General features: G+C 46.4%; 1 protein-coding gene across 1 annotated transcript in view; it reads right to left on the reverse strand.

Moving 5' to 3' along the window:
- The window catches only part of WASHC3 (WASH complex subunit 3), a 126950-nt gene that overhangs the window by 23909 nt on the left and 81126 nt on the right, over nt 1–21915 (reverse strand). The window contains exon 5 of the mRNA XM_085653226.1: nt 11879–11980. Within this exon, the coding sequence (XP_085509352.1) occupies nt 11879–11980 (102 nt within the window). The remainder of the gene's footprint in view (nt 1–11878; nt 11981–21915) is intronic.

Here is a 21915-nt window from a genome sequence, read left to right on the forward strand (position 1 = left end):
AGGTGAAGATTGAGACCTCATAAGACAGAAAATTAAGCGCTCATAAGACTGTGTTCTACCACCACATCTGGGAGCGCCTGGATAAATTGAATGGAAGACCCTGGTGGTCGGTAAATAAGTAATCCTAAAAAAGTAAAGGTGGGTGCTAATTTCAAGGAGAATATCAACCCTTAGATCTAGAGAGCGGTGCCCTCTCAAGCGCCACGCTGGCTACTGAATCCCAACAGGTAGTGTAGTGTGAGCACGGAACTAAGACTGGTGCCTGGAGACCGGATTGTCTAGAGCGGAATCCCAGAAATCTTGCCCGCATTTAAGGTCCGCATCTTGCTCCCCCCCACCCCTGTTTTGTCGATCATGCCGCATCTCTCTTGTGCATCATGCTCATTGCGTGCAGTGTCCGATTCACAGAGTGCAACCCTGGGAGGTGGGGGTGTACCCGTAGTAGTACCTCATGTGGCTCTGCTGAACTCGCGCCTGTGTGTGATCGGACAGGTCTTGGACAACCTGTATCATCGTGCACCGGACGTTGTACCTCATTTCCAGGGGATACGGAACTTGCAACTCTTCACTGTGTGTGACCAGATTTGCCTGGTGCAAACCATCTCAACGTGCACCAGTCAGTGTGCCTCATTTCCGGGGAGGTACGGAATTTGCAACTCTTCCTGTTTGAGACATGAAGTATCTGGTGCTACCATTACCAACGTGCAACAGAAACTGTTCCCCGATTGCCTAGGCACGACCCTGATCAACGTGTACCGGTCAGGATGTCTACTCCTATCGAGAAGCTCCGCTGAGTTACTCACCATTCATCGGCTCTTCCCCTTTGACCCTCATTGCGGCAGACCAACTGCCCTCTCCACACCTGGCCCCTACCGAAGAGATTGTGGAGTCAGGTAGTAGCGAGAGAGATTGACTGGCTACTAGACTCCGCTTGTTTACGTCTACTTCCTAATTGAAACTTGCAACATATCCCCACCTGCTTCCCGAGGACCCAGACTAAGTGTGACTTCGGCTGCATGTGGCCTAGTATCCAGGAGGAGGGGCTGGTTATCTTCCATTCAGGGCTATAGGACAATCGTGGTGAACTAGACGGTAGAGGGAGGCTGGGGCCACGGACTCTGCAGGGTGTTATCCATTGAACTGCTGGGTACCAGTAGCACCAAATTAGGGTGCGGAGTGCGCATGTGTGCGAGAATTTTCCATACGGACTGGGCTGATACCTGTCGCACTGTGTAGCGGTGCGGTGTGAGTGTTAGTCAGGAATCGCCTGTGCTTTATACGTTGATTCTATGCCAAAAGCACAATACATTTGACATTGGATTTACCCGCATGGCTCCGGCCCGCAGTGCTACTAAAAACTGTGTGGGATTGTATTATCAAGATTGCTATGGTTGACGGGGGTGGACAACGTATTGCACCGCATAAGGGTGCTCTCTCTTTCTCTGTGGGGGTGGGTGTATGGTTAGATTAGGAATTGTCCACAGTGTGCATACTATTGATATCATAACAATAGGAGTGGGCCTAGATCGGCTAGTAAGATGTCCAATAATATATGGTGCTCATCTTATAATGATTGGATATGTGTGTTAAATACAAACGTTATTTACGTGTGTAGTCTGTTGTGATGCTCAGTGTATTTATCGGGAGTGACTGCTGTGCCTTTGCCCTACACATTTCCTCTGAGATAAACCTGACTGCTCAGTACCAAGCTACCCAAGGGTGAGCACAGGTTTTACAGTGAGTGTAATCACCCACCCTCGACGGGAGTGGTAGTTTCTGCCTGGCTGGGGACATCCCTTCAGTCAACAAGAAAGTGCTGGTTTCAAGAGTAATGTATTAAAATTACATAGCAAGTTACAGATGTCTTTGCAACTTACAATGTCGACATTGCCATTCTATGCACGTCACGAGGAAAAGGAGCGACAAAGAAGTATTCCTCGTTCCTTACTATTAGACCCAGAGGTTTATGGCTAGCTAGGACGCACCAAAGCCAGACAGAATCCACCGACTAGATAGGATGAGTACGATGAACTAGTCAAATAACCTGTGCTCATCCTCTGGTAGCTTGCCACAGAGCAGTCAGGCTTATCCTCAGGAAAGTGTAAAATGTAAAGTATTGGCACAGCACCACCCTCACAACACACTGAGTACACTACAAAAAGTCTCCGCACCATATGTATACAACACTTGTCTTTGTATTATACACACACACACTGAAATCAAAATTACATACACATTGGAGATATGCTTTACAGTTATATGCAATTGTCAAACTCTCCAATTAGCAGCAGAACGTGATGAACATAGGAATTCACTTGCTCCGTTATCCACTTGGCCTCGATAGCGGCATAAACCCATGTGCCTTCTTTCTCCAAGGTATTCACGATCCAACCGATCCTTCCCACATCAAAAACGACAAACATATATGCAGGCTGTTCACAGGTATTCCACTTTCCCACTATCACATTAGCATAAATCATGACACTCAAATATTGCATACCGGGTACGGTTGTAATGATCAATAAATCACAGGTTCTGATTACACCTCATGACCCAGCCCCTTAGCCACTCAAACTACACCAACCAACGATACATGTTGCACCCGCTGACTATGCGGAGATTGTCAGGACCACCTAAAGCGAACGGAAATGTTACTTGGTTTCATCCTTCCAGATTAGGCTGTCAAGGCACCCAGCGGCACCTTGATGAGTGCGGAATCACTATCCCCACACCCCAAAGGCAAAAGACTGTGAAACCGGAAGCTGGCGCGCTTCCAATTTAAAGATATTCCCCCCCACCCCCCAAAGCGAAGGTGTGAGCCGCAGTTGCTCCCGTCAGCCAGCTGTGGGTGCACACAAGGCACAACAAGATCCCTCAGGTCCAGTCAAGATGTTACCAACAACAGAGTACCTTGTGGCATGGGGGGAGGGGGTAGAAGCGCCAGCATCCGAGTGTCAGGCACTGTCGTCCTCCCGATCTGGAGGTCGGAGACAGTCCAGGCTTCCGAATTGGGTCTGCGGATTCGACAAACGTCCCCCAACACCACTCGGACACCACACACTACAAACTGCAAGTTAGCACTCACTTCCGGTTGCAAGCTCTGGTCCTTCGGACTTGCCAAACTTACTCAGCACTCCTTTAACTCCTCGCGTTACGGCACCCCAGGTGGGCCGCTGATCTTTACAAGCACACTCCTCTGCACAGTGTGATTACTGCAAACGTCAGGACAGTCCTTGTCCCAACTGACGATAACTTCAACCCATTTCCACCGCACCCTGTGCGGTCCATACAATTTCGTGGAAATGGGGAGATCCTTTCTGTCCCTGGGATCTCGTGGACAGAAGGCCAGCCAACCAGCCCTTAGAGAGTGCTGAGGGACCCTGGCAACGAAAGTTGGTAATTAGATACAGGCCAGCAACATCCAGGCAAAATCCATCAAGTGATAGTCCCTCTCATGGAGTACAACAGCCCCAGACCACCACAGGTCTGCGAATAATCCAGTTGCAGTCACTCCTGCCAAAATGGTTCCTCTCATCAATGTCCCCGCGTCGAACCAGCGTAGTATGGTTCCAATCCCAAAATGGTCTGTAAACTCCTGACGGAGGAGCCCAAGCATTAGTTATACCCACAATGGCCTTTGAAGATGAGATCAGTTTGAAAGGCCTAAATGAAGTCTGGTCTGCCATCCTAGCCTAGGAGGCTTGATCAATATCTTTAGTGGGGCCAGGACGCTGCCCCTTGGAATGCAGGTGCCAATTCCACCCACTCTTATCCATCCCAGGAAGGCCCCCAAGTGTCAGAGGTCTGCAGTTTCTATCACATGCCCCTAGCTTATGGCCGTCTATCAGGAATGCACAGATGAAGATGTCCCCCCAAGCACCCAGATGTGGACTATAGACAGGCCGACAGGCACACAGAGAGCCACGAGCATTGAAATGCCCACTTTTCCAAAATGGCATTTCCACATTAGCAATGTCAAATCCAATCTCACTACTGGAGAGGATTTGCCATTATCTATCCATCAAAACCCAACACCATATGTGAGAAAGTGCCCTCTTTCTGCATGGTAGCCCCCACTTTTTGCCTTACTGCTGATGCGCTTCGAGTGTGCCCTGGGTTCCTGTCAATCAGGTGCCCAGGGCCTATGTTCTTTGCCCAAACCTGCATTAAAATGAAACCCAACTGGCATCTCTGGCCACAGGTCAGCCCCTGGTAAATGGTACCACAGGTACCCAGGGCAGTGTGACCAGGGAAGACCTCCAAGGGCTGCAGCACTTATTGTGCCACCCTTAGAGGCCCCGTACAATTACACTCACACAGTGCCTTTGCAGGCTGCATGTTTTGGTGCAGAACAAAGTGCAGAGTCGACATGGCACACATCCCTGTGTGCCATGTCTACAACCCACTGCCCTGGCATAGATCAGTCACCCCTCTAGCTGGGTGCACTACACCAGTGGTGAGGGTACAGGTGCATGAGCTCTGTACCCCTACAGTGTCTAAGTCCATTCTTAGACATTGTTAAATGCAGTGCTGCCATTAAGAGTATATGGTGCTGGGTGTTTGTCATTGTCATTACGAACTCCACATCACCATAAAGGCTGCACTGAAAACTGAGAAGTCTGGTATCCAACTTCTCAGTGTCGGATTTAATTAAAAAAATGCACACAGAGGGCATCTTAGAGAAGCCCCCTGAAAAACGACCTACCACTAGTGTCCAGGCCGAGTGGCTGCTTTCAGCTGCCACCATCAGACATGTTTCTGGACCCATGGGTCGAGAGCCTGCTGCTTTCAGGGCCGGAAACAATGCACATGCTGGGACAAGGTGCCAAGCCTCCTCCCCAAGGATGGGCAGGGTCTATGAAGGGAAAGCTTCAAAGGCTTGCTGCCTTTGTGAGCTTCCCCAGGCCACTTGCTGCTTTCAGCAACTGGTCCCCACTGGTTCTGACACCCACTTTTGTCGGGAGAACCTTCGGGAAAAACAAGTGAGGAAGAGAGATGTGCCCACGTCTGCCTACTCCACACCTCAGGTGGGGGAGGCAAGGTGAAGCACAACTCTCAGTCCCCGCCATCTTGCAGATGGGGGGGACTCAGCCAACCAGGGAAGGTTTATGCCCCCCTCCTACTGTAGGGTGGCATAATAGGGGGTGTACACACCCCAGGGAAGGGACCCATTGGTCCCAACCATTTACCTACCTGTAACACCCTTAAATATAGAATTTAGGGGCACCCCTGAACCATGCTTCCTCAGACAAGAACCTTCAAGAAGAAAAGAAGGAGGATCGAACAGCCGTGCCGAAGCTAACAAGAGGAGACGCCCACTGACTTGGCCCCAGGCCTACCGGCCTGTCCCCACCTCGAACCTGCTTCAGCGAAATCCTGGTGTGTCCTGCAGCCAGCAACCTCGAGAAACCCAGAGGACCTACCTGCCTTCAATCCCAAAGACTCTGTTTCCTGTGAACACCGGATTTGTTCAAACACCAGACTCCAGCTTCGCAAGGATCCACGAGTTTGCACCACTTTACACCCGACGCCCACGGCCTGAGTGGCCCAACACCAAGAGGAGGTCTCCCCGGCGATCCTGACCCAAGATCCGGCGACCCCTGACCTGCCTTAAGCCTCCAGCCGACGCCTGCAGCCTCAAACCAGAAGGTCCCACCAACCGCGACCAGGAGCTGGTAAGAAGATCCGACCCTAAAAGGCACCCCTGCACCTGACGCCCCCCGACGTGGCCCAACCATCGGTGCCTAACCAACCCCCAACATCCCAACTTACCTCTCAAAGTGGTGGTCGCACCCAGAAGACCTTCGTCACCAAGCCTGCAGTGTTTTTGCAAACCGGAGACTCCCCATTGAAAGCTACAGGGCTTCCGACACCAAAGCAGAACTCTGCACCCGGCCGCCCCAGTGCCGCTGAGGGTGCAACTTTTGAGCTGGCCTAACCCCCATTTGCCCCGAGCTTAATAATGAGAGCTTTGCTCCCATAACCCAGTGGCTTGCTTGTCAGCAGCCACCAACCGGAGGCCCCCTATCACCCATTGGATAACATTGGGCCTCAGCATTCTGCACCCAGCCACCCTAGTGCTGCCGAGGGTGTAACAAGAGTGCATCCTTGACCCTGGGGGACCCCCGAGTCTAACCTCAGAACACCAACTTCCACAACAAAGTACTTACCTTTAAAACGATAACACTATTTTCCTCCATTGAATAACATTTACTATTTTTCTATGAAAAGTTTCTGGTGGAGTTGGAAAACCTAAAGAAATTCTTTAAAATTGTACTAACGAACAAAAAGGATTTTACTTACCTGTTTACAAGAAATGTCCCAGTGTAGTATCCAGGTATACTACACTGTGTAAGAAAAGTAATCTCAAAAGTACCTTACCTGCAATTTTACAAAAAATCCCATTCAAAGTATATGTACTGTATCCTGAAAAGCATTGCATTATCAGTAACACTATTGTGATCAAATCAAAGTACATTTACCATTGCAATTCAAACTGTGTTACAACTGTATATTTACTGCATAGTATTTATCCCTTACCTGTGCCAGGCTTGCTTGGTTCTGGGAAATAAAATAACTAAAATACAATTTTTATACAAAACAATTGGTCTGAAGTTTAGTCTTTGAGTGTGTGTATTCATTTGCTGACTGAGTGTGTACAACAAATGCTTAACACGGTCCTCTGATAAAGCCTTATTGCTCGACCACACTACCTCAAATAGAGAGTAAGGTGCTATATAACTTTACCTCTGCCTACCTTTGGGGTTCTACTGGACTCTATAACCCACTTTGGTATAGTATATACAGAGCCAGCTTCCTACACCATACTGCTATTTTTCTGTACGTAGGACATACAGCTCAATAGCCTTTTCATTGATTCCCCATGTTAATTAATGCGAGAAGTAGGTCTCACAGTACTGAACATACAACCCGATGATATTCACCACTAGGGCATCTAGTGCACATGCTTACCTCCTCCCTACGCAGCACCCTGCCGCCAGAGAGTACTCCAATGTAGCGAGAGACATGCAGAACATTGGCAAGTAGCTTTTAAATGCCAAGCTGAGTAACAGTAACCTGCACAAACAGACCCCGCCATGGCAAACTTGTGGTACGTTTGGAGAGCTACCTCAGTGGGTGGCACAACCAGTGCTGCAGGCCGAAGGAGTAGCATTGGAGTCACATGCCCTAGGTATATGTCTTGCCACTAGACAAGGGACTTACAGCCAACTCAATAAGCCACTCGTGTATACACCAATCACCAGCATGAATAAGCACAGCGCTTTGGCACTGAATGGCAGTGTCAAAGCACTCAAATTCCCAAGGTAAGCAAAAAAAGATCAGTGGAAAACCAGGAGGGACAAAAACAAAAAGTCACGGGAAAGCACCCTAGAAAGGGCCATTTCCAACACCTACGATTCACAAGGAAATGTATCAATAATTTGTTTCTTCTCTGGCAGCTGTAGTTTTTATTTTTGCAGTTTCATATAGCACAAGTAAGACCCAACAGATAGCTGAGAGCTATTAAAAAATAACCTTTGCATACTGCAAAAAAGGAGCAGTTTACATAAAAACAATTTCAAGAACACACCAATATTTTCAAACACACATTAGAAAGGTTTCAGGAAACAACAGAGGATTAGGGTAAAAACAGATAACATAAATCATGTAGAATTGCTCAGTATTACATCTTGTCAGTATACCATGGACCTCGCTCAAAGTGGCCACCAACTGGCCCTGCAACTGTTCAGCAAGTTTGGTTTCATTCCTTTCTGTAAGACATCTTTTCCTTTTCCTGGCTGGGCTCCATATAGTCACCTCCAGAGGCAAAGCCTGGCATAATTCATGGCCCCTCAAACTCTTTTCACTGTTCTCTCATGTTAGACTCCCCACTTTGCCCTCACTGGAAAAAAATCATGGAGCAGTGACACCATCCCAGGAAAGGCAGCCAGCTCTGAATTGGGGACAGTGGCCAGTGGATCCTGGTTCACCTCACTGACCACCTCAGGGACGAAGGACTATGGTGAGCAGACCTCAGTATTCTCTTAGGCAATCCAACTCAGACAGTGTTAGGGACCCACCATATGCTCCAGTGACCAGTGCGGGTGTTGGGTGCATTGCGTTGCCAGCACCCAGGCGCTGCGCTCTACATCCTGCCTGTAGCCTACACCCACAGTGCATAGTCTTTGGGTGAGCGCATACGTGTTTGAGCGCAAGGGCTTAGTGAGTGGCTGTTTGGCACGGGGTCTGGCCTGCAATAAGGCCATATGCTCTATCTCTGGCAATCATTTAAAGCTCAATGCACATGGCCTTCGGCCTTGTAACAGGGGACGGAGTGAGGGCTTCGTCTGTAGCTACACCTTGTATACTACCTACTGCTGACACACTACCGCTGTGGCACATGACTATTGTGAACAGGGTTGGGTGGAGGGCCTAGCTTACAGCGAGGCCATCTTTCTAAAAACCTCTATTCTAAGCCAATCCCCAATGCACATGACTTTAAGCCTTAAACAGTGGGGATTTGACACAGGAAATTTGGCTGTGGGTGTTAAAGTGTTTGCCTTTGTTTTTCTTTTTCATGAGCCTGAAACTCTTAAATCAGAAGTGATTTAAGAGTCAATCGCAAAATGGAAGTCAATGTCGGCACATAACATTCCCACTAGGGTGGCTGTCTAACCTTTGTGACCTGAGAGTCATGAGCCAATTTTAATAAAAGCATTTCAAGGCAGTGGCCCATGAAATGTTCATATTAGGATCATTTTCAGACTGATATTTTGGAAAGTGATTGCTCCCAGATTTATGTGGAGAATACAGTCAGACTCTAAGGAATAGATGGAGGAAGCTATTAGGTCATTCATAAATGGAGGTTTTAAAATTGTACAACATTACAATTAGGATCATCGAATGTGAAGAAAAATGTTGGTATTGAATGTGTGACGGTGACTATAGATATTTGGGGGTGGGGGATTGTTGGTATCCTTAACATTTTGCATTAGTTATCTGAAGTGATGAGGGGTAAGAGCGAGTTCACCTGACTTGGTACGGAAAGGGGCAACTTAGACAGGGTTTTTGGTGTTTTTCCAGTTAATAGGACAGGATTTTTTTATGCTTCTGGGTACCCCTTAGCAATCCTCGTGGATCAGGAACATTGGATGGTGGCCTGCCGATGGCAATGTGAAATATTTTTCTATGGTGCAAAACGTTCAAGTCACAGCCAACTCAAGAATTTCAAGGTGGTGAAAAAAACATTCAGAGCTGTTCTCCAGCCAATCACATTAGTTTAAAAATTCAAAATGTGATTGACAGGAACCGCAAGTCATGAGTTAAATCAGCAGAGGTATACAAAAGAATTAACCCTTTAAACCCTTCTCAGCAACTCTTTTTAAACACTAATATCTGAAGAACTACTGCATGGATTTACACCGAATGTTCTATGACATAATTGATATCATGAGTGCAACATCTGAAATTATATTATTGATAACAAAACTGTGCATGGCGAGGGCACAAGTTATAGTTACATTAGGGCACAAGTTACAGTTACTTGAGATAACTATAAATGATGAATTTCAGTGGTTTTGTTTGTTTAAAATGGTATGTTGAAACTTACATTTTCACTTGAGATAACTATAAATGATAAATTTCAGTGGTTTTGTTTCTTTAAAATGTTATGTGTTAACTCACATTTTGCAACACAAAAAGATGATGGACGGAATGTTGAACATTGTCAAACATTCACCCCCAGTCACAGATCTGGGTTTAATCCATCCTTATTTTGCTCACCACGCCACCCCAGTTCAGACAGAGCAATATGCAAATCAGTCTTGACCCTGTGCCTCATGGGAACAGTCCAGACCGAACTGCCAGGCCATGTCATCCCTGGACAGGAATCAATTTGTTTTAAATGGTATGTGTTAACTCACATTTTCACTGGGCTATAACATCCCTTTAACGTGTGTATGTGTAATTACATATACACACAAACAACCATATCCACATACATACACACACCCTCACCCCCCAACAAAATTAGAAAAGTCTAATAAGATAAAATAAGGTTCTTCTGCAGTAATCAGACAGGGGATACATACTTAACTGTGATCTGAGCCTGTGCGCAAACATTTTACATGTGCCTCTGACTGGCGTGTCGTACAGAATTTGGTCAGATGAACCATCCCTGCCCATTCAGGTCAACTTGTCAATCAACGTGGTCTATTCTGCGGACCCTTTGGGGAATTTCATGTCGCATTACAGGTGGGGCAGCAGCTGCAGATTAAGGTTAATTAGCCAATAGCGGCTCAGGCAAATAAACAGTACTTTTCGGAAAATTATATTTTTTAACCAGTTATAAAATAAATCTGACTTTACCAATTAACTGGATTTTTAAAAATAGTTATGAAACGTTCTTGAACTTTTTATGTAGCGGTTTTCTACTGAATAATAAAGAAATAGTGATCTAATCTGCTCCACCAGTATTTCCTATGTGAACGGCAAAACCCAATACAAGGAAAATAGCTTTTGGTGCTTTATCCACTATAGTCAATGCTAACGTTGATTTAGGCACGTACCACTTATAGGCACTAAACACCCTCCCTTATATCAACAAGGTAATTTAAAGGGTGATTTAGTTAGTACTTAGAAGTGGGTTTTGAAGTCTGTAAGAGTTTTTTACAGGTCTATCTGCAACCATGGGAGCAGGGGACCAGGCCTGTGTCATGTTTTCAGGGTCAAAAGTGGATGGCACTATATACTGCCTCAGTCCACATCTGACACTAATTTTACATGCCCTAACTATCGTTTTTACACCATATGAAATGGACTCATAGTAATATTAAATATGCCAAATGAGGCTCTAAGTCAATTTCAAATCAGAGCACATACACTGGTCACTCAATCGCAGTATCCCTTTGTTAAGAGTTCCAAATTGCCAGCAAGTGAGTCCCACGAAAAAGGAAAATTGGCGGTGACCACCCAAAAAGGGGTCTCTTTGCAACATATGGAAGATGCTGAGAACATCTGTTTCTTTTTTAAGTTTATACCTATACTTGCATGCGATGTAATGTCTGTTAAATGTAGAGATACCTGCTGTAATTGTAGTGAAAGAGTACCTGTGAAATAGGGATTTCCGATGTTGCACCTGCCGAGTAGGGACTATGAATGTTGCAGTCGTATTAAAGCGAGTGCACCTAGTAACGGCACTGCCAGTCACCGTTAATTTTGACAATATGATTCTAAAAGAAATTTGCTCTCAACCACTGACTAGACCGGATGGGACACTAGTAGGTGGTGAAATTCTAGGTTCATGGACTTATTAATGTTATGAGTGGAAACTAAGCAACTGATGGCCAAGTCCACTCAACTGTCCAGTGTTGCACCAAAGCCTGAGCTATTGATACAGAGGGTCAAATATATCAAGGCATAACTACAGGGTGATATTTCGGACTGATACCTCTGTCTCGTTGACTAAAGTATGTAAAAGAGCTCCGTACAAACAATATAATGAAACACCCAATAGGTCCTGAAGTTTCAAGTCAACTTAAATACAGCCACATCAGATACCAGTGGCCACAGAGCCCACGCTAAATGACATTTTTATGCTGAAAATATAGCACTGGCTTGACACTGCATTTAAGCAGTGTTTCTAACCCCTAAAATCTGCTAGTGTAAGCCTTGACTAGCTCAGGAGTGTGAAGTACCTAAAAGGAATTAATCTAACTGGAGTGAAATAGCAAAGGTAGCCATGAGACACCAGTAGTTCCCACCAGCACTCACACAGTATAGAGCCCAATAACCCCTGGTTGTTGTAGGACCCACATTAAACGCCTTGCACTTACCAGTTTATTTGCAAATAAAAAGACACAATAAAAAAGTAACTTACCACTTGGACCATCTTGAGATATCTGGCATACCTAGGATCCTTTGCAACAGTAGTCACATTTTTATACTGGGTTTCCGTTTTAGTATCATTTACTATGTCCTGCTAAAATAAAAAATAAAAAATATTAGTATGTTTTATCATTTAATGTTAGATTAAGTTAAAAGTCCTAAGGAGCACTTGCTTACCAGGGTACTGGGAAACTTTCCAATCTGGTTACAAGGGGGGCCCTGAAGGGACCCCTGTCTGGGAAAAGTTTTTCACTGTCTACAGAAATGTAAGCTATTTTTAATATTCCTCAACTGAAATGGGTGCAAGCTCGAGATCGATTGCATCCGTGCAGAGAAAGATTTGCAGTCCAGAAATTCATTCCTGCTTGTAAACATTTTGAGATGACCCCATATTATGATTTAAGTGGCCACATAGGTGCATAGCAGATAACGTTTTGACATACATGCAGTTACTGGGGAACATGAAGGGATTTTAGATACAAATGTTGAGCCAACAGCAATCAGTGGATAGCTTGTTTGCTACTGTAGTCTGGTCTCTGAGATTCAGGCCATCAACAACCATGATGCACCACTTTGAGGTCCAGAAATAAATAATTGTATTTGCAGAACACATTAGTTCTTAGATGAAAATGGACTATGGTTGTAAGGTTCTTTTCAGTGGACAGCACAGCTGCTTTTCTTCAAGGCTCCTGCTTTCGGCCCACCACTTATCAGTCTGTATACCAGAGCAGAGAAGCGTTTAGAGACAACCACTACGGAAAGTGTCCATGGCTGGCCTAATATTTATAATCATTGAGTGAGGAGAGAGTAAGTGACGGAAAAGTAAAAGGGAGCCATTCATTGTCGATCAAAGAACTTCCCAGCAGTCTCTCAGCCCCAATGCCCCTCCCTCCAACCCAGATGAACCAAACCAACCAAAATGAAAAGTGCTCTTCACACTTGTAAAAGCATTTGAAGGAACAGAGGAAGCTGAAGAAATGACTTATTGGCTTATAGTCTATATTATGCTGTATATCTATACCTTCCTTCAGAAAAAGCTACGCCCTCTGTCTGGAGGGCAACCAACTTAGCAGCCAGGAGAGGCGAAGGGGTTAAAAGGTGGGAGTTATCCCTTCATTATTAGGAGAGGGGAAATAACTGCATGATGTACAGTCATGTCCTCTGCCCTGCATGCCTGAACTGCATACCTGTGAGCCTAATTATTTTTTTTTAATTGTCATGCCACACACTAATCTAATGTGTGCGCATTGAACTAAGCAAGGTCTTTTAACAATCATAGTTTCAGGACCTAGTCCAGAACTGGGAGGGGAGCACCAATCAAACTCATAGTGAGAGTGGACAAGCATTCCAGTCGTGGGTTTCATGCTTGAAACCTAGTGATGGCAACCTACTATGCTACTGAATTGTAGTGACAGACTTATCTGTGAGACATGAATGCATGCATACAGGCCCATAAATCTGAATTTCACTCCTCGTGTTGAACCCAGAATCCTAAACTTGACATCCCGTGCATTTTAAGTGTGCGTGTGAGCTAGACATGATAGTGTGCTGTGCACAAGGGATACAGGGCAGCAGGTTCCATTTTGGAAGGCCACAGCCTGGACCACAATACAAGCTGAAGGAGAGGTTGCTTTCTCCAGACCGCGTAGGTGTATTGCTGGCATTTCTTAGATGGAAGGCGGAAGCACCAGACGCTATGGTGAGGGAATCACAGACAGGCATTCCATAAGTGCAAAGGCCTTTCCTGATGCATTGGACTATAAAAGACTCAGACTGCCACCATCACTAGGTAGATGGTAGGGGTACAGCGAGAGATCTACAGTATCTGTTGTTCAGGAAAGAAGTCCTTTGAAGTGGCACAGATCTAGGTGAAGAGGAGTCCTAAATAGCTGGATGAAGCCTGCTCTCACCTCTCTGTACTTCTGTGGTAAGCCTCACAGTACTGCTGGATCTGGCAGTGCCACCTTTATCAGTTATCCCCAAACTCGTCAGGCACCTAGATCGGTGTGCCTGTTTGGTAGGCCGTAATAAACCCAGGTAGCGCCGGTCGGTGGCCCCTATGTCCCACAAGTGGACTGCAAGACTGTGGCATTGCCAAGTGTGTTGTTGGGTCAGCACAAGTCCTGAAGATTAAGTAACCCGAGAGGAGCCCCGGGGACACTTTTGAAGATTCTAGGTTGCCGCCATGAGGCACCGTGATAGAGTCTAGCTTCTGCTGTGCTTAAGAATTGTCATCTGCGAACATGCAGCAGTTACTCTTAAAACGAAGTGGCAGGTAGTCACTGGAGAATAGTAGTGAGAAGCGCATCAGTCAAGTAACCATCAAATGGCAGGAGTGAGCTGCAATCTGTATTCTGCAGCCCGGAAGAGGGCCTCTGACAGAAGACTCCGCTCATGCCATGACCCATCAAACGATGTGCTGCAGGGCCATCGCCGCACAGCCCCAGAGAAAACTAGCGCATGCTGTCTTGAGACTCCCTTCTGCCAGTGAGATTAAGCTACAGCAGGAGCACTGAAAGCAGCCCAGTGGTGCTGCTACAGATGTGGTGACAAAGGGATTGGGCCTCGGAGAGATTGAGTGTTAATACAAACCCAGAGGAGGTGTAGGGGTGGTTGTGGAAGCATAAGCTGGTCCCATATACCTCAAGCTCTGAACCTGGAAAGGGGGAACCCAGTGGAAGGGTGGAGACTCAGCAGACAGAGGTGAAGGCCTAGACGGCAGAGGACCACAGAGCAGAAAGACTGCTCTATGAACTGGGTATTCATGTATTATTGACTGCGTAGTAGAATTCCATGTTTTCTGTGTAATAAAACACTTGTCTTTTCGACAAAGTGAAGCACTGGGCTGAACATTGGCCTCATTGCACTGCTTGGGAGATGGTACTGTTTATGTGTAACCTCCATACTAACGTCCCTGGGAAGACTAACTGCTCCCCCTCCCTACTATTGACAGTCAAGTAAGAAAGGGTTGTACTTAGCCCAGATTGCAGACCCATGGGGTGTAGGCCCTGGGGCGGCAGTGGTAAAAGTCATCCTTTCACATGGTTGCAGGCCAGTTGGTCCTTGTTGCCCTGTGGCCTCCTGAACAGAGTCTGACAGGGAGATGACAATCCTGCACAGCTTCCAAAACCTCTGAAAATGTGAGGAGGAGCCGCCATCACAGGGAGTTCAAAGACTTCTTTGGAAACAAACTTTACACACCTCAAGAACAAGAGGCAAGAAGGTTTTCAAAAGTCTGGATTCCCCCATGTTTTTGCCAAAAGAGTTTTCCAGAAACTCATGATTGTCATAGTAAAGGTAGGACTGGTGGGACATAAGAAAGTTCAAGATGCACAAAAAGGTCACAACCCCAGTTCAAGGACATTGGGTAGAGAGAAGACTAAGGATAGTATTTGAAAGAAGCTGCAGATGAGGAGAACTCAACTTATGGGCTAAGACTCTATTGCCCGAACATAAATGAGACCAAAGAGACAAGTAAGTGGAATATAATAATAACAAGACACATGGTAACAGCTGTGGTTAGACCTGGCATCCTTGGTGTGATTTCCCCTTGACCTTTTGCCTTCAGACCTACTGTTTCTGCTAACATTGTTTTTGCTGGCCTTACGACTGCGCACTTTACCACTGCTAACCAGTGCTAAAGTTCTTGTGCTCTGTGCTCAAAACAAGGTAACATTGGCTTATACCCAACTGGCATATTTAACTTACTTAGAAGTCCCTCGTAAAGTGCATTACATGCACACCAGGCCTATAAATTAAATGCTACTAGTGGGTCTGCAGCACGGATTGTGCCATCCATTTAAGTAGCCCTTCTAACAGGTCTCAGGACTGCCGTTGCAGAGGCGTTGTGTGCAGTGTAAACTGCCATTTCGACCTCATGAAATAAACCTTTTGTCGGACCCAAACCTTATTTTTAATACATGTAAGCCACCCCTAGGGTAGGCCCTGGACAGCCTAGAAGGCAGGGTGCAATGTGTTTAAAATGCAGGGCATGTACTTTTATGTTTTACATGACCTGGTAGTAAAAAAACTCTTACATTTGTTTTTCACTACTGAAAGGCCTCTCTCTCCAATAGTATGCAGGAGTTGCCTTATAAGTGTAATTTCCAAATGGGAAGAGATAGCAGTTCATGTTTGGAGTCTATGGAAGACCAATTTAAAACGTTAACTTATGATTTAGTCGGATTTTAAATTACAATTCTGAAAATGCCACTTTTACAATGTTGGCATTTTTTGCCTCAGCTATTTGATGCCTGCAGCCTGTCTCTATGACTGAGTATAGTTAGCAGTTGGGTTTTGTGTATTCCTCCTAGACATCCACACACAATGGGAGCTTAGGTGTGACTGGATGAGCCATCACTGGCAGGATGGGAAGGAGGCGCTGGTCCAAGCATCACACCTGAATAGGCTGTGTCCTGTCTCCACGCAGGGCTGCATACCCTCTGTAGTTAGTCTGGACCCGGGCAGGAGGGGGAGAGGGAGGGGGCAGGGCATCTGTGCACTTCAAAGGCACAACTGTTGCCTACAAGAAGGACCTCAGACACAACTTCAGTACACTTCTGGACTTGTGGGAACTCTGCCAGGAAGAAGGACTGCTGTGCTTCTACAAGGGCTGTCACTCTGCTGCACTGCCGCTCTGAAGGAACTGCTGCCCAGCTGTGTTGACCTGCTTGCTGCTGCTCTCTTGCCTGGGACAGAATGACTGGATCGGCTTCTCGCGAACCAAGAACCAGAGTGATTCCAAGGGCTAGTTGGCTGTCCTCCTGATCTGAAGCCTCAGGGATAAAGCAGGCTTCCAACAACCTTGCATCTGCCTGTGGACTCTGACATCTGCGAGTCTACCCTGCTAAAGGGGTGGGGGGGGGGGGGACCTCAGTCCTGGACCCTTGAAAGTGGGCTTAAGGTGCAGACACATCGCCCCGATTGCACGCCGCATCCTCGACGGCAAACGTGGCATCGCAAGCCCCATCGACTGGAACGTAGTTTGCGACGCAGGTCCACTGCACCGCAGCCTTGCCGCATCGCAGAACCACAGACCCCCACAACGCTCTGCAAACCAGGATTAAAGGTACTCTGTTCCGCTGCCTAAATGGCTCCCTATAACCTACCCATGCTCCATAACAGTCGGCCTGAACTTGTGACTTTGTCCCGGTGCAACCAGATATCCACAGTGGCGCTTTAAGCCTTTTTGCGCTATTTTCTCTAAAAACTTTAAAATTCAATGTCTCCTGTGCTACTAGTTGAAGTTTTTCATCATTTTGGTCTTGTCTTATTTATTACATTTTGCTCTATTTTTCTAACCTGGTGCGGGACCTTTTTGTGTGGTGTTTTCACTGGTTGAAGTGTTGCACAAATACTTTACACAATGCCTCTAAGTTAAGTCTGACTGCTCAAGCTACCAGGGGGGTTGAGCACAGGTTAATTTGGGGTTTGCTTGTGCCTTACCCTGACCAGGACTGTGGTTGCTGCTTGACCAGGGCTCACACCCTAGTGTACCAGTAACGCAATGTCCAAGAGGTGTTACCCAACATACTATTAAAAACCAAGACTCAAAGGATAAAACCAAAACACAGCCCAGCATAGCCATACAATAAAATCATCGAAAATAGTGAGAAAGAGATTAATGATGGCTCAATTAATAAAATCTAACAAACCATGAGGGAGAACGTGCCAAGATTTAGTTTTACCAATCTAAGACAAAGTATGGAGGCAAATTTGGTGCAACACATCCTAGGGAATCCAGATCAACAAAATACACTAGTGCCAAAAGGAACAGACCACCATTGGCTGAAGCAAAATAAATGATTCTCATTAAAGTGTAATCATCTCAATTTATCTACATTTCTGACTTTTATTTTTATTTATTAACCTGTGCCCACCCCTTTCCACCCCTCAACCGTGCACAGCAGGAATTGGCTGCATGGTCTGGTCTCGGCCTGCGCCCAACTCACAACTTCGCATGGCCTCCAGCCATGTACAGCAATGGTTTTGCCCAGAGCCTACCCAACTGTAGGTAGCCAATTCTCAAGGCACATGGCCTGCGATTTGTACAATTGCAGTTGGCCATTGGGTCTGGTCTATGGCCAGACCCTTCTCTTTTTCTTAAATGGTTTTTCAGTACAACAGCACCAGTACTGTAGTAACTTACTGGGGTGCTGATACTGCAGTACAGGGGTTGGTCACAGGGCCTGGCCTTCGGCCGGGCCCCACACCCACTCGCCACTGGTTATCCCCCACGACAACCCCCAGAGGGCAGCCAACCATCAGCTGGCCTTCCACCGATAAACATGCAGAGACCAACCCCCCGCAGATGACCAAACCCCGCTGCGCATAGCCTTCGGCCAGGTTCTGCACCAAACCCTCCTGTGGGTGCCCAATCCCCAGTGGATGATCAACCTCCTGCTGCCCACAGCCTTCAGCTGTGCATCGAAGTGGGTTAGCCTTGCCCATGGCTTGGTCTACGGACTGCATAATGGCAGTTGGTGGCAGGATCTGATCCCAACCCACCGCACAAGTTTAGGCGCAGGGCTTGGCTTAGAGCCGCCCCAACAGACACCCATTCTACTCTAGGAGCACAGCCATTAGACGTGCAGTGGTGGGCGGGCCCTGCGCCCAACTCAGTGCAGACAGCCAATCCCCTCTGGTGATTTGCCATAGGGTCTGCTCTATGACCAGACTCTTCCAATACTTTTTGTAATGTAATAGCGGTGCCACGTTACTGCGATACAGCATTACCGCTACGGTGGTACCATGGGAAGTGTTGAGCTCGGTACCATGGTACTAGGCAGTGGTACTGTGGTACCTGACACCCAAATATATATAGTTTTAACATTGGCCTGTCAGTTAGGAAGTGCCCACCCTGCCCCCTTATATGGCCATTGGAATTTTTTCAGTACTCATGGACCGAGTTCCCCAGGCCTGTAATGGCTGCCACAAAATAGTCTCCATGTTGTCACAAGCCAATTTGGATCCACCCATCCACTTTGAATGGGCAGGTTAGAGCATATCTGGACACCATTGGTCCATATAGCTAACTTTTAACCAGCATTAACCCCTTTATGTTGACCCGAGCACCTTTTTAAATGATAATTTTTCAAAAACGACTGAGGGGGGTTGTACCAAATCACAAAAAGATTTTTTTTTCACTATAGTTATAACCAAATTTTGTTTAACTCCATTTAGCTCATTTCTATGTGTCAGACAGCAAATATTACAATGGGAATTAAAATGGAAAAGCACACCTTTTTCTAGGTCCCAGTTCGATGGATCATTGTGAAACTTTCCAAGACGGAGCTAAAGTGGATGAGCTTTTGTTAAATGGGGCCACAGTTATTAAACAAACCAAAAATACAATCTCTAGCCTAACCTTAACTACATAGTGGCGGCTGCGAATGTGATCTATATATATATATTTTGCTACTTGTTTTTCTTCAAAGAAGTTCAAGTCACAAGACTGTGGTGACTCCTCTCTTATCCTAGAATGCATAAGCACACTGCCTCCACCTGAGATTATTTTCCAGCTGAAAATTGAGTAGTGTAAATGGTACGTGTTTACTCAGCGAGAGACTACTGATTATATGATATGAGTATTATGTGGAAAGCAAGGTAGGTATATATGATCATCACCTGCTTCTGGGGTGGAGCAAGGGAGCATGTGAATTTACAGCACATCTAAACAGTAATACTTACTGAATGCACATGGTGTTGACCAAATAACGCCCGTACACATATCAATAGAAGATATATTCACCAGAAAAGCTCCACTTTTGGGGCACTAGTAGGTTGCGTTTAGCTTTAGCATAGCATGTTTGGATACATTTCACTATCCATCTGTAGATGCCAGTTTTGGAAATAGCAGACTGCATATGGAGTTTCGCAAAGGCGACAAAAAGTTGATTAGACTTTTCGAATGGCTTATTTTTGTCAATACAGTACATAAGCGCTTTGTTAATATAATGACTGAAGCACCCTTTCAGATCTAGAGTCAGGTAAAAGATAGGTAGCTCAAAGGTGAGGTTGATGTTAAAAGATGAGACAAACTTGTGTAAGAATTTTGGGTAAGTACTTAGAAGAACAAATTACTTATTTTCGTTAACAATATATGTGTAAGAGACATAGATTAGTTATGGATTCCTCACCTTAGAATTACCCCCAGGCGTCAGACTGGATCTGGAGAATTTTTTCTTCAGCAGTACCCCTGCGTGTCGATAGGCGTCGGTCGACTCCACGTTCGTCGTTGGCTTCGTGGTCGCCGGGATGACATTGCGGTATCTACTTGGACACCGCCCTCGCACGCTGACGTCAGTTCTTTACACGACATTCCACGCCAGAAGCACAGAGCCATGCAAGACACTGACCACTGGTGCACAAAACAAGGGCCCTGAAAGGGAATCCTTAACCCTAGAACTAATCTATGTCTCTTACAGATATATTGTTACCGAAGGTAAGTTACTTGTTCCTCTGAAAGAGACAATTAGTTATGGATTCCTCACCTTAAAATAGATACCCCAGCAATACCAACCCCAGAGGTGGGTCTGCGAACTAAGTTTACACCAGAAAGTCCTGGAGAACTGAACGGCCAAAGAAGCCGTCTCTCCGGACTTGGCTGTTGAGGCAGTAGTGTTTTGTAAATGTGTGCAGTGAAGCCCACGTACCTGCCTGGCAGATGTCATGAAGGGGGACTCCACGTCCCAAAGCAGGAGTGGCTGCAGTCGCCCTGGTGGAATGGGCGCACAGTCCCACTGGAGGTTCCTTTTTCCCTAAGGAGTAGCAGATTTTGATGCATAGAACGACCCATCAGGAGATGGTGTGTTTTTGCACAGCCTGACCTTTCTTGGCACCCACATAGCCAACAAAGAGCTGATCATCCATCCGGATTTGTTTGGTGCGATCCAGATAGAATGAAAGCGCAAGTTTTGGATCCAGACAGTGGAGCCTCTCCTCCTCTTTAGAAGGATGCGGGCAGGAAAAAGGTGGGCAAAGTGATGGTCTGTCCTATGTGAAAAGAGGTAACCACTTTGGGAAGGAAAGAAGGCCTAGTGCGAAGGACAACTTTGTCTGGATGAACAGCCAAGAAAGGAGGCTTAGAAGAAAGGGCTTGAAGCTCACTCACCCTGCGAGCAGAGGTGATGGCAGCCAGAAAGGCAGTCTTAAGAGTCAGACGCCTAAGATGACAGTTATGTAACGGATCAAAGGGAGCGCACATAAGATAGGTGAGAACCAGGTTCAAGTCCCACTGGGGCAACACAAAAGGAGTTGGAGGAAACAAGTGAGTGATGCCCTTAAAGAAGCAAATTACAATAGGGGACTTGAAAAGAGAAGGCTGGCCAGGTAGCCGAAGGAAGGCCAAAATGGCCGAGAGATAGCCTTTTAGAGTGCCCAGAGCAGAGCCCTGCTGGGCCAAAGAAAGAATGACGAGGAGAAACTCTGAAAGGGGTGCAGAAAGGGGATCCACAGCCTTTGCTGCGTACAATGCCACAAATGTGTTCCATTTACAGGCGTATACCGTTTTGGTGGAGGGATGCCTAGCTGCCAGGATAACATTACAGACTTCAAAAGGAACGTCGAAAGTTGTCAATTGTTGCTGCTCAATCTCCACACAAGGAGGAGGAGCTGGACAGGTTCGGTGGAGGACCGTCCCCTGCTGCTGTGACAGAAGATCCCCCTGAAGAAGCAGTCTGATCGGAGAATCGATGGCCAAGTGTAATAGCTCGGGATACCAGACTCTTCGTGCCCAATCCGGAGCCACAAGAATGACTTGGGTCCGGTCGCGCTTGATCTTCTTCAGCACTCTGGTCAGAAGTGGTATACGCGGAAAGGCGTATAGATACCACATTACAATAGCGACGAAAAGTGTCGTCTAGTGAGTGCCGTCTTTGGAAATTCCAACGTGCAGAACTGCTGACATTGCCAGTTCTCTTCGGTGGCGAATAGATCTAACCAAGGCTCTCCCCACTGCTGAAAGAGACCTTGCACCACCTCCGAGTGAAGACGCCATTCGTGATCCATCATGCACCTGCGGCTGAGTTT

The sequence above is a fragment of the Triturus cristatus genome, chromosome 4_1, assembly GCF_964204655.1.
Source record: "Triturus cristatus chromosome 4_1, aTriCri1.1, whole genome shotgun sequence".
NCBI lineage: Eukaryota > Metazoa > Chordata > Amphibia > Caudata > Salamandridae > Triturus > Triturus cristatus.